Genomic DNA, 13,250 nt, shown 5'->3' with positions numbered 1-13,250 from the left:
GAATAAACAAATGTCTTCACAACATAGTAGATAGACTAAAAACAAAATATGAGTACTGATCTCAAGTATTGACAATGCATGAATATACAAAAGTGGTAAAAAACATGCTGTTTTATGATACTCATCTTTATAACTCTGAAATCACTAGTAGTTGGTATTTTACAGTAGGAAGGAGATTAAAATAAAACAATAAGGTTTTCTATTGTTTTGTATGCATTCACAATATCTGGTTGATACCAGAACCACACCTACAAGGAATTTGTGCAAAACATTATATACAGGCATTCCAAATGATAAGATGATAAAAAAAACAATTTTCTTAATATACAGTTTTATTACATTGTATCTATATACAGACAAATATCACATCTCATAAACAACTTCAAAAAAGACAAGAACAGCTGCAAACAGTTAATCACAGATCTCATCAGTCAATTTCTGAAAGAAATGCATAAAGTGGATATCTGGAGTAAGGTTGCCCGATCCCCCTCCCAAAAAAAAACAATGTTAATCATAAGTTAAAAGGAATAAAAACTGGACTGTTGATGAATGAAAAGCCATGATGTGGTCTGAAGAATCCAAATTTTGCCTATATTCAAATGATGCTAGGCACTGGGTTCACAGAAAAAGCAATGAAGTATTTCATTGAGACTGTAGGCAAGGTGTCATACAAGCTGGTGACAGTGCCATACAAGCCTGTGATGCTTTGGGGATATTTTAACTATTATGAACCGGATCATCCAACTTGAAATACCAAGCAGGATGAATCAGGCTGGTTATACAAATATTCTTGATGATCAGTTTGTACCTGTTGCTGAATATTTGAGGGACACTCGTGCATGATTTAAATACTCCTGTGTACCTGACAACTGTCTGGTACACAGGGCCTCTGCTGTTTTACATTGGCACAATGAAGACAAGTGATGGCAGGGCATTTAAAATTTGCCAGTCAAGTCACCAGATTTAAATCCTACAGCCTAGTATTGATATAAACTATTTAAAGGATCTAGATGAATCCCTACTGAAGTGATTCATGCTAAAGGAGGAATTATATATTATTAATGAAAAATTACATGAAAAACCACAGAAACACACAGTTTTGAAATTGCATGGAACAAATGTAGGAGAATATTCTACAGCTAAAAATAATAAGAAAAAGGCTGCTGTAAACCTATGTCTCAAAAGTTTCTTATTCTGAGATATTAAACATTAATCCATAAATTAGAAAACATAAAAAGAAATGAAATAAGCCTCTAACAGGAGGAAAATATCTAAAGCAGCTATTCAAAGTGATTTCCATTTTTTTTCAATGAAGAATTCAGTGCAATGAATTCACAATTCTATGACCTACCATAACTCATTTTAGAAGCTATTAAAACTATTCTTAATGTTTCAGCAGTTTCCAAATGTGATTTCCCAGTTTATCTTGCAGGGTTGTGTGTGCAGAATAAATCATGAATTTCATGTGATTCAACACAAAGTAATTTAAAGTTGCAAGGTTGATTGCTTATGGTGGCCATTTCAGTTTACAGGGCCATCCCAACAAATTCATTGGTTCTTGTACTCTGCATTTAAATAGTCTGAAACATGAAAAGCGAGCTGGTTCAGTGTTAGTAGTAGTAGTAGTAGTAGTAGTAGTAGTGGCATGTGATGCAAGAAAGCAAATGTATGAGCTTATGCAGCATCAGCCAAAAAAAAAAAAAAAATCATCACACCATTCCCTCCAAATGCTTGTCCAGTTCCTCCTTAAAATTATTCAACCTATCAACTTCCAGGCGCCTCCGTAGCCAGGTGGGAAGGAGCAGCAGTGCGTAGCACACCCTTCTTGATTAGACCGGGGTTCGAGCCCGTCACCACCAAATACGGAACATGCGGAAAGGTCAGGGAATGACCACCGCACCGGAGCAATATGGCCTTAGTTGCTAATGCTCCTAAAAAACCAAATAACAACAACTATCAACTTCCACAATGACAGATGGAAGTTTGTTCCAGCAATTAACCACCCGCTGGCTAATGGCAAATTTCCACACATCTATTCTACATCTGTCTTTTCTTAATTTGAATTTATACCCCCTTAGGTTCGTAATCTGAACAAGTGGAAGGATCCCATCAGAATTCAGCGTGCTCAACCCATTCAAGGCCTTATATACCTCAATCAGATCACCGCGCAGGTGCCTAGTCTCCAGCAACTGCAATTTGCAGAACTTAAGCCTCTCTTGGTAAGAGGATCCCTTCATTCCCCTCACCAATCTTGTTGCCCTTCTCTGTACACGCTCAAGTAAATCTACATCCTTCCTAAAATGAGGCCTCCAGACCTGTTCGCAGTACTCAAGGTGTGGCCTGACCATTGCCTTATACAGAGGGATAATCACCTCCTTTTCCCTGCTAGCAAAATTCCTATATATTATTGACAAAACCCCATGACCTGCCCTGGCAGCCTGTCTGCATTGCTCAGAAAACTTCATATCTGCCTGCATAATTACTCCCAGGTCTTTTTCATTTTCTACCACCTTAAGTGTAGTTGGTACGTTTCTCGTTGTACATGAACCACATTCTCTGCCAATTTTCAAAGGGTAAATCTTCAAATAGTTCCCACAAATTGTTGTGCAGAAAATGTAGGTATGCCATTTCTAAAAGCAATGCTGGCAAAAAATAAGGACCAACAAGGTTATCCAAAGAACACCACACCAATACTGATAATTATATGTTTTTTATTTTCTATACAAGTATATGAGTGTTGAGAATGCCATTTATAGTAAAACATGATTTATCAGTAACCAGAATGTTGCTGAGAAATTGATGATCATGTGTATATCAGAAAATGAGTCACTGACAAAAGTTTCTACATTACCAATATCTTGTGGCATTGATCCTTGTACAGCCATATTATGAATTGTATACTATTTCTGTTTATTTGAAAAGGAAATGCAAAAGGCATAATCCTTATGGGTTTTGGTAATTAACTATATAATATCAGTGTAGATACACCATAGTTAACCCATAAATTTGAACTATGTAAGTAGTGTAAATGGCATTGTTTTAATTGTTTCTCATATTGTGGGTGCCTTCACAACAAGATAGCTGGTATTGCACTACTTCAAATAAATAACGATCCTCTAGTAGAGAAGACTACTGTTGTAGTCTTCTCTATGATATGAGATATAATTAAAACGATTCCATTTACACTATTTACGTAGTTCAAATTTATGGGTTTACTATGGTGTATCTCCACCAATATTATACCGTTAATTACCGAAACCCATAAGGATTATGATTTGTGCATTTCGTTTTCAAATACATTATTACCACACCCTTTGGCATCTCTCATATTGTGGATATAATTTCGCAACTGTGATGGCTTGTTGCATTACCAAGGTACCTGCCCGCCAGATTATGATGAAGCCCAGTAGCTTTGAAACGATCGTCTGGGTGGTGGTATCCTCTGAAAATAAATAACAATAGTCTTCTCTACTAGAGAAGACTACTAAAGAACACTTTGCTGTTATTTATTTGAAGTAGTGCAATACCAGCTATCTCGTTGTGAAGGCACCCACAATATGAGATACAATTAAAACGATGCCATTTACACTACTTACATGCGCCTCCGTAGCCAGGTGGGAAGGAGCAGCAGTGCGTAGCACACGCTTCTTGATTAGACCGGGGTTCGAGCCCGTCACCACCAAATACGAAGGATGCGGAAAGGTCACGAAATGACCACCGCATATCCCGGAGCAATATGGCCTTAGTTGCTAATGCTCCTAAAAATCAATAACAAACAAACAACAAACTACTTACATAGTTCAAATTTATGGGTTAACTATGGTGTATCTACACCGATATTATATAACTATTTCTGAATATATATAAATGTCCTCCATGTGCTTGCAAAAGAAATATTTGCACAACTTAACAACTTTCTTGTACTTGTGGTATGAATGAAGCAATTGTAGTTCAAAATATTTCTCTACCAAAGTTTACTTGTAATAGTTTCAGCGTACTGTTTCCCTAGGTCATCTCACCACAACAACAACAAATATTTTACAATTTGGTACTTGTAAAGTTGGAAATTTTTCAGTGTATTTGAAGCAACTAAATTCTTTGAACCCTACAAAAATTGAAATTAGCATTAGCAAGGGCACATGATGCAAGAAAGCAAGCTTATAAAGCATCAGCCAAAAAAAAAAAAAAAAAAACCCTTATTTCACCCATCCCCTCGCTCCAAATGTTTGTCAAGTTCTGCCTTGAATCTATTTAAGCTATCAACTTCTACAAGGACAGATGGAAGATTGTTCCAGCAATCAACCACCTGCTGGCTAAAGGCAAACTTCCGCACATCTATCCGACAACCGTCATTCCTCAATTTGAATTTATGCCCTCTCAGGTGATTATTCTGAGCAAGAGGAAGAATCCCAAAAGCATTGAGCATGTTCAAACCATTCAAGGCTTTATCATCTCTATCAGATCACCTCGCCGGTGCCTAGTCTCCAGACACTGAAATTTGCAAAACTTAAGCCTTTCTTCGTAAGAGCACCCCTTTGTTCCATTCACTAATCTTGTTGCCCTTCTCTGTACTCGTTCCAGCATCTCTACATCCTTCTTGAAATGAGGCCTCCAGACCTGTATACAGTACTCTAGGTGTGGTCTGACCATTGCCTTATACAAGGGAATAATCACCTCCTTATCCCTGCTAGAAAAATTCCTATATATCATCGACAATACACCATGAGCTACTCTTGCAGCCCATCTGCACTGCTCAGAAAACTTCATATCTGCCTGCACAACCACCCCCAGGTCCCTTTCATTCTCTTCCACTGTCAGTGTAGTACCACAGAGTTGATACGTTGCTCTGGGGTTGCTGTTTCTCATATGTAGTACTTTACATTTGTCAATGTTAAACTTCATTTGCCACCTCTCAGCCCATCTGCTCAACCTTTCCAGATCTTGTTGCAGTAGCATAGTGTCAGTAGTGTCCTTGACAACCCTGCCAACCTTTGTATCGTCTGCAAACTTGGACATTAAGCTTGATATACCATCATCAATATCATTTATAAATACAGAAAACAATAATGGACCCAATACTGAACCCTGAGGGACTCCACTAATAACATTAGTCCACGATGAGCAGTGTCCATTGATTATCACTCTCTGTCTTCTCCCCCTCAACCACCCCTTTATCCATAGCAGCAATTTGCCTCCAATGCCACACTGCTCCAATTTGTGCAGCAGTCTTCCATGTGCAACAGTATCAAAAGCCTTTCTAAGATCCAAGTATATAATATCAAAGTTATTCCCTGCATCCAGTTCTTTTGTGACTGCATCATAGTATCCAATCATATTGGTCAGGCAAGACTTCCCCTTAACAAAACCATGCTGTGTCTGAGCTACAACTGAAGTCTTGTCTAGATGATCCTGCAGTGCTTCTTTAACCAGTGCCTCCATTAATTTTCCATTTGCAGATAAAGAATTTGCAGATAAAGGAACCACTGGGTGAGAATGATCATATTGATCATTTAAGTAATTCCCACAGAATGATGATCATTCTGTGGGAATTACTTAAAGATGTAACTACCATCAAGGCTAAAGGGAAGGGCTTTTTCTTTTGTAAAGGTGACTACAGGGGCCTCAGACAGTTTTTAAATTCAATTCTGTACAGTGGAATCAACTGAAGATGTTACCAATGTTGAATTCTAAATGGGAAGCCTTCAGGGACTTAATTTTGAGGCTACTAGGCTTTTCATTCCAACTAAGAAATACTGTTCAAGGTTTAGGCCTAAATGGATGTCATTTGAATTAATGAGGCTCGTAGCTGAGAAGAAAAATGTATGGGATGCATATGAAGTATCAGGTGACACAGAAGCCTATGGCAGGTATAAACTAGTCTGTAATCAAGTCACAAAGGGGGTTAGGCAGGCGAAGGCAGACTACGAGAAATCCTTGGAAAAGGATAATAAGAAAAACAGCAAATTGTTCTTTACTTATGTAAACTCTAGAAGAAAAGGGATGAATCAGGTTGGATCACTTAACATAGATGGATTGACTATTGATGATCATGCTCAGGTAGCTGATAAACTGATTTGAATATTTTGCATCTACATTCACACATGAGGAATTATTCAATGAGGAGAGTGCCAGAAGTTTATCAAACTCTAACATGGAGCTAAGTAATTTTGTAATAACTGAGAGCAAAGTGGAGGAGAAATTGTTGATGTTAAACATAAAAAAGGCACCTGGGATGGATGGGATCTATCCAGTTATATTAAAGGAGGCAGGAAAGGAAGTAAGCAAACCCTTAGCCATAATTATGAGAGCTTCCTTGGACTCAGGGGAGGTCCCCATGGTCTGGAGGTGTGCAAATGTATCACCAATTCACAAAGGGGATTCAAAAGGTGACACAAGTAACTATAGACCTGTTATTTTAACTTGTGTTCCAGGGAAAATAATGGAATCACTGGTTAAAGAAGCATTGCAGGATCATCTAAACAAGACTGCAGTAATAGTAAAGACACAGCATGGATTTGTTAAAGGGAGGTCTTGTTTGACCAGTTTGATTGGATACTATGATGTGGTCACAAAGGAACTAGCCAACCAGCCTAGCCAGGTAGGTAAAGTGCATGCCTAGCAACCCAAAGGTTGCTGGTTCGATTTCTGCCTCGGGCTTGGATCACAGTAAAATGCAAAACCTTTGGGAGGTCCATTATGGCCATAGAAGCTGATGCGTCAACAACTAACAAGAAAAAAAAAAACAAAGGAACTGAATGTCAAAAATAATTTTGATATCATATACTTGGATTTCAGGAAAACTTTTGATGCTGTTGCACATGGAAGACTGCTGTACAAATTGGAGAGATATGGCATTAAGGGTAAGTTGCTACAATGGATAAAGGAATGGTTGAGTTGGAGACGATAGAGAGTGGTAATCAAAGGACACTGCTCTTTGTGGACAAATGTTATTAGTGGAGTTCCCCAGGGTTCAGTGTTGGGCCCATTGTTGTTTTATGTATTTATCAATGATATTTATGAAGGTATATTATTATTATTATTATTATTATTATTAATGGCCATATGGTACAAGGAAGCCTGAGGCTTATGCTGCACCAGCCAAAAAAAAAAAATTCCCAAGTTACCCCCTGAGAGAGAGAGAGAGAGAAGCAGAAAGGAATCACCAAGAAAGAGAAGAATGATGATATCCAGCTCAGGACCCTGGGTTTGCCAAGCCCATACTCACTAGATGTGAGCCCCCGGGGTTGATATCAGGCTTAATGTCCATGTTTGAGATGATACAAAGGTTGGCAGGGTTGTAAACAACAGTAAAGACAGTATGCTACTCCAACTGGATCTAGATAAGTTGGGCAAATGGGCTGAGAAGTGACAACTTAAGTTTTATAGTGACAAATGCAAAGTACTGCATATGGGTAGCAATAACCGAAGAGAAATGTACCAACTGTGTGGTACTACACTCAGGGAAGTGGAAAGTGAAAAAGACCTGGGGGTAATTGTGCAGTCGAATATGAAGTTCACTGAACAGTGCAGATGGGTTGCCAGGGCAGCCCATGGAGTCTTGTCAATGATATATAGGAATTTTTTAAACTGGGACAGGGAAGTAATTATCCCATTATTCAAGGCAATGGTCAGGCCACACCTAGAGTACTGTGTACAGGTTTGCAGGCCTCATTTTAGGAAGGATACAGAGTTGCTCAAACAAGTACAAAGAAGGGCAACAAGACTGGTCAGGGGAACAAAGGGGTGTTCTTACCAAGAAAATCTTAAAAGTTGTAGAATAGATGTGCAGAAATTTGCCTTTAGCCAAGTAGTTGATTGGTGGAACAGACTTCCATTTTTTGTTGTGGAAGTTGAGTTGATAGCCTAAATATATTTAAAACTGATCTGGACAGGCATTTGGATGGAATGGAGGGGCAAAATTTGAGGGGCTTTTTTGGCTGATGCTGCATAAGCTTGTTTTTTTGCATCATGTGCCTCTACTAATGCCAATGCTAATTGTAGAACCTAAAACCACTTGTAAATGACTGTGAATATTTATAACATTCCAATAAGCATATAGTGATTATACCTACATTAATAGTTATGACCTTCAGAAACTATATTATTATTAAGGTCTCAAAATGAATAAGAACACTTTATAATTACCTAATAAATCAATTCATTTACTTTAAAAAAAAAACTTACATCAAGGCTGTAAGACAATTCCTGGTTATGTTCTCTGCAGCGCTGTGAAAAGAAATCAAATTAGGTAATGTTGATAAACTCAAAACATTAAAAATATTCAATAAAAATATTAATTATTTATTTTAATTACTATACTGGTTTGTTTATAACATTTATTTAAAGAAAAATCATGACAATAAAAGGAACATGATTTTTGTAATAAATGAAAACTAAGAATATGTTGTGATTTTTATATTATACAGAGGAAAAGAAATATAGAAGAGAAATTCAGAAAAACATACGTAAATATATTTCAGACTCAGAAGCTGTTGAACGACTTGAAACTCTCCCAGCCATAATGAATGTTTGAACAAAAACTGACTGCAAGGCTACCAACTGATCAAGAGGACTTTGTAAACTGTAAATTCAATTGTTCTATATATAATATGTTTCTATACCACAAGCACAATTTTTAAATTAATTTGTAAATTTAAATGATCCATGCTAACCATTTCATTATAATTTTACCTTTACTGTATTTATTTACCTTTATTTTAGTTTTATTGTAATTTTATATTTCATTGTAATTCTATTTATTTATATTTTATTGTAATAATAGAAGGTAACTCTACTAACAAATCTACTATTTAGTGGCAAATCCATTGGGTTAAATAAATAAAAAGTATTTAAATTTTTTTTTTTTTTTTTTGAGTGAGTTACTTATTCATAAAAAAAAAATAACTTTATTCCACTTGATCCTTTTTTTTTAACATTCAATTCAGTACCTCTCAATGACTGCGGAGCACAGTCATAAAATCATCTGGATGTGGTTTTTTAAACCCAAAATAAAATGGGGAATATTCTTAGAGAAACAATATCTGTAATGCATAAACACAGAACATGTAATATTCTGTGTTTATTTGCACATTTACAAAAATATGTGCAATTGTAGTAAGGTGGGCATAAACAAAAAAGACAAATACCTAGAAATAAGAACAGAATGCAACACAACATTTAAAATACTTAGAAAAAGGAATGCAAAAAAGTCCAAACTAGCAGAACATACAATGAGTGTAAAGTTAAAAAACATTACAAGAGAGTGAGAGAAACAAAAGATAGATGCCATTTACTAGGGCTGTTCCGAAAATACGCAGACTAGCAACATGCTTCGTTGCTATGGAAACAAGTGACGAGTTTGCAGTCTAGGAATGTTCCCCCCCACTATTCCTTAGTTAGTTTGTGCAAGTATATCACGTGGTATTCATTTTTGTGTTCGTTATAACAGTTTATGTGATGGGGGATGAGAAAGATATTTTGTTAATTATTAGACAAAGAATTACGATTGAATTTTGTGAAAACAAAAAGTGGTCAGAATACATTTGAGATGATTCAAGAAGCATACAGTGAAGAAGCCTTGGGCAGAACGGCTGTATTTAAATTGTGGGAGCATTTTAAAAATGGAAAAAAAAAACGCATGGCATGAACTGAGAAGCGGGCATCCATCAACCTCAGTGAAAGATGAAAACATTAAGGAAGTCGAAATGTTATTGAAAGAAAATAGATGTTTATTGATTCATGATCTGGAAGTTCAGTTGAATGTTGGTGTAGCAAGATGTCATGAAATTGTAAAGACACACCTTAACATGTCATGCATTTGTGCAAGATGGCTACCGTGTGATCTTATTGGAGAACAAAAAGAATGCCGCATTGAACTTTGTCAAGGCTTTATTGACAAGGTGGAAGAAGAGCCCGACTTTTTAAATAAAATAATCATGTGTGATGAGTCCTGAATTAAACATTTTGATCCCGAGCCAAAACATCAGTCAAGCATATGAAAACACCAAGATTCACTGCCACCAAAAAAATCGAGTTTCTGGTTCATCAAAAAAACTTATGTTGATTTTGTTTTTTGATGTCTGCGGAATAATACTGCAGCACTGGGTTCCTGAGAAACAAACTGCAAATGGAGAATATTATGCTAACACGTTGCGAGTTCACCTGAAAGGAGCAATTTTTCAAAAAAAAGACCAGAACTGCTTAATCAAGAATGGTTTCTTCTTCAAGATAATGCTAGGCCAGATGTCGCATAACCAGCAATGCAAGCTTTAGCAAAAATTGGTGGTCAACCATTAGACCACCCTCCATACAGCCCAGACCTCGCACCATGTGATTTCTGGGCATTCCCGAGTCTCAACAAAAAAGATTTGAGAGGAAAAAAATTTAACACAAATGAAGAAGCAAAATCTGCCACATCTGCTATCTTGCAATGCCTTTCAGAAAAGGGGACTGCAGCATGTGTTTCAGAAGCTAGTAAACTGCTGTAAAAGGTGCATACAATGTGAAGGATGATATTTTTAAAAGGAAACCAACGCAACCTCCCAAATGACTCAGTCTCAGAGCAATGATCTCAGTCTGCATATTTTCGGAACAGCCCTCGTATATAAGATAATTCAGCAACAGAATATTTAATAGCATCAATACAAAACTACACATACATTTCACATGCAGTATACATTCTCCACTAAGTAGGATTACTAACTGGGTTGGTGCCTTGTGCAAATGACATCACAATGAAGTATGATGATTCCTTGTAACCATATTTATTTATCTTGAATGTGGTCCAGTATAGGTTCTGATTTATTTGTTTGTAGAAGAAAGACATCTTGTTGAAAAATAGCCATGAGTTAAGGTTGAATTTGAAAGTGTCTGCAATTCTGCCCAGATATAATAGGAGGGAGTATATGATGAGAGCCTTGTCGATCAATTTGGTCCTGGAGAGATTGTGCAAGGCTGAAGGGTTAGAATTTTTAGCATTAGTAGAGGCATATGATGCAAGAAAGCATGCTTATGCAGCATCAGGGCAAAAAAAAAAAAAAAACACTCCCATTTCACCCCTCCATTCGTTCGAAATACTTCTCCAGCTGAGCCTTAAATTTATTTAGACTGTCAACTTCCACAACAAGGGATGGAAGTCTGTTACACTAACCAACCACCTGCTGGCTAAAGGCAAATTTCCACACATCTATACTACATCTGTCTTTACTCAATTTGAATTTATGCCGTCTCAGATGATTATTCTGAGCAAGAGGAAGAATCCCATCAGCATTGAGCATGCTCAAAACATTCAAGGCTTTATACACCTCTATCAGATCACCTCACCGGTGCCTAGTCTCCAGACACTGCAATTTGCAAAACTTAAGCCTTTCTTCGTAAGAGCAACCCTTTGTTCCATTCACTAATCTTGTTGCCCTTCTCTGTACTCGTTCCAGCAGCACTACATCCTACTTGAAATGAGGCCTCCAGACCTGTATACAGTACTCAAGGTGTGGCCTGACCATTGCCTTATACAAGGGAATAATCACTTCCTTTTTTTCAGCTTGGTCTGTGCTTGTTAACAGGAGAGACCTCTTCTAGAGGGATGGGATACACTTAAGTAGAAAGGGTGCAAGAATATTTTCTGATGCTATCGGGGCACTGTTAGGTGGGTTGGAAAATGGGTAGCTTGGGGGGATACATGGACTAATAGATTAACAGTAGCTGCTGGCAGAGGTGAAAGTGATTCTTGCACTGCTTCTCTTGGAAGTAACAGCAGCCTGGAAAACAAGGTGCAGGGGATTCCAGTGACTGCAGGGAGTCATTGCAGAACAAGTAAATACATGGGCTGTGTTAAGGTAGCTAAGAATAGGAACAGGTGCATGTATACTTGGATGTACACTAATGCTAGGAGTTTGGTAAATAAATTTGATGAACTTGAGGTGTTGGTCAAAACATCAAAGGCAGATATTGTGGGGATTTCAGAGACGTGGTGTCACACAGATATAAGGAATGCAGAACTGGAATTTGGGGAGTACAATGTCTACAGAAAGGATAGACAGGATAGGAAGGGAGGAGGGGTTATGCTATTAGTTAAGAAATATATAAAATCCAAGGGAGTACAGCCAGTCAACATGGCCGAACAGTGCAGTGTTGAGTTAGTTTGGTGTAATATAAGTGCTGGGATAGCAAAATTGAGAGTAGGAGTGTTTTATAGGCCTAATGACTTTGATGAGTATAATAAACAACTGTACAGAGAAACAGAGTGAGCCAGTAAATCAGAGTGTCTTATAATAGAGGATTTTCATTTCCCAGATACTGATTGGAATTTGTGGGTTGGTCACTCACACACTAGCAAGGCTTTTGGATTTATTGGATGATTGTGTTCTACAGCAGCATGTTCGGCAGGCAACTAGAGGGAGGCATGTTGGCATGTTTGGAAGGCAACTAGAGGGAGGCAACTATACTCTTGATTTGATTATCAGTAGTGATCCTTTATCTGCATTTAGAATCTGCAGATAAAGGAACCACTCGGTGGCAGTGATCACAGTGTGCCGAAGTGAGATTTACTCAAAGAAGTAACTAGCAATCAGGGGTAAAGGGAAGGGTTTTGGCTTTTGTAAAGGTGACAATGGAGGCCTGAGACAGTATTTAAATTCTATATGGTGGGACCAACTGATGATGGCCGACCGGGCTAGCCGGGTGGGTAAAGTGCCTGCCTGGCAACCCAAAGGTCGCGGATTCAAATCCTGCCTTGGGCTTGGATCAAAGTACTGCAAAAATCTTGGGAGGTGCATTATGGCCACAGAAGCCGATGCGCCAACAACTACCAAAAAAAAAAAAAAAAACTGATGATGTTACCAACAGCAAATTCAAAATGGGAAGCATTCAAAGAATTAATCTTGGAAGTTACAAGGCTTTTCATACCAACTAAGAAATATTGTTCAAGGTTTAGACCTAAATGGATGTTAGATGAACTAATGAGACATGTGGCAGAGAAGAAAAATGCATAGGATACATATAAATTAATGGGTGACATGGAAGCCTATGATAGATATAAGCTGGTCTGTGACCAAGAAGGACAGGGTGGATGCCCTCGAAGAAACTAAATTGAGGGGCCCATCAAGCTCTCAGCTGCCCACATCAACGCCAGAGCTTGCACTTGGGCATCGCGTGACACAGAGGCAACCCCCAAGGCAGAATGCGCTGGTCCCGAAGGAACTAGTAGTTGTTGGTGACTATTGTCAGGGAAACGGGGAACATGATTTGTAAAA

General features: G+C 37.9%; 1 protein-coding gene across 1 annotated transcript in view; it reads right to left on the bottom strand.

Moving 5' to 3' along the window:
- The window catches only part of LOC150080004 (TNF receptor-associated factor 3-like), a 192,449-nt gene that overhangs the window by 60,677 nt on the left and 118,522 nt on the right, over positions 1-13,250 (bottom strand). Inside the window, exon 9 of the mRNA XM_090383398.1 lies at positions 8,185-8,226. Coding sequence (XP_090239524.1) covers positions 8,185-8,226 — 42 coding nt within the window. The remainder of the gene's footprint in view (positions 1-8,184; positions 8,227-13,250) is intronic.

This window comes from Mastigoproctus giganteus, chromosome 10 (genome assembly GCF_048544385.1).
Source record: "Mastigoproctus giganteus isolate SK-2022 chromosome 10, ASM4854438v1, whole genome shotgun sequence".
Taxonomy (NCBI): Eukaryota; Metazoa; Arthropoda; class Arachnida; order Uropygi; family Thelyphonidae; genus Mastigoproctus; species Mastigoproctus giganteus.
The sequence above is the reverse complement of the archived record's forward strand: the minus strand, read 5'-3'. Positions and strand labels throughout refer to the sequence as shown.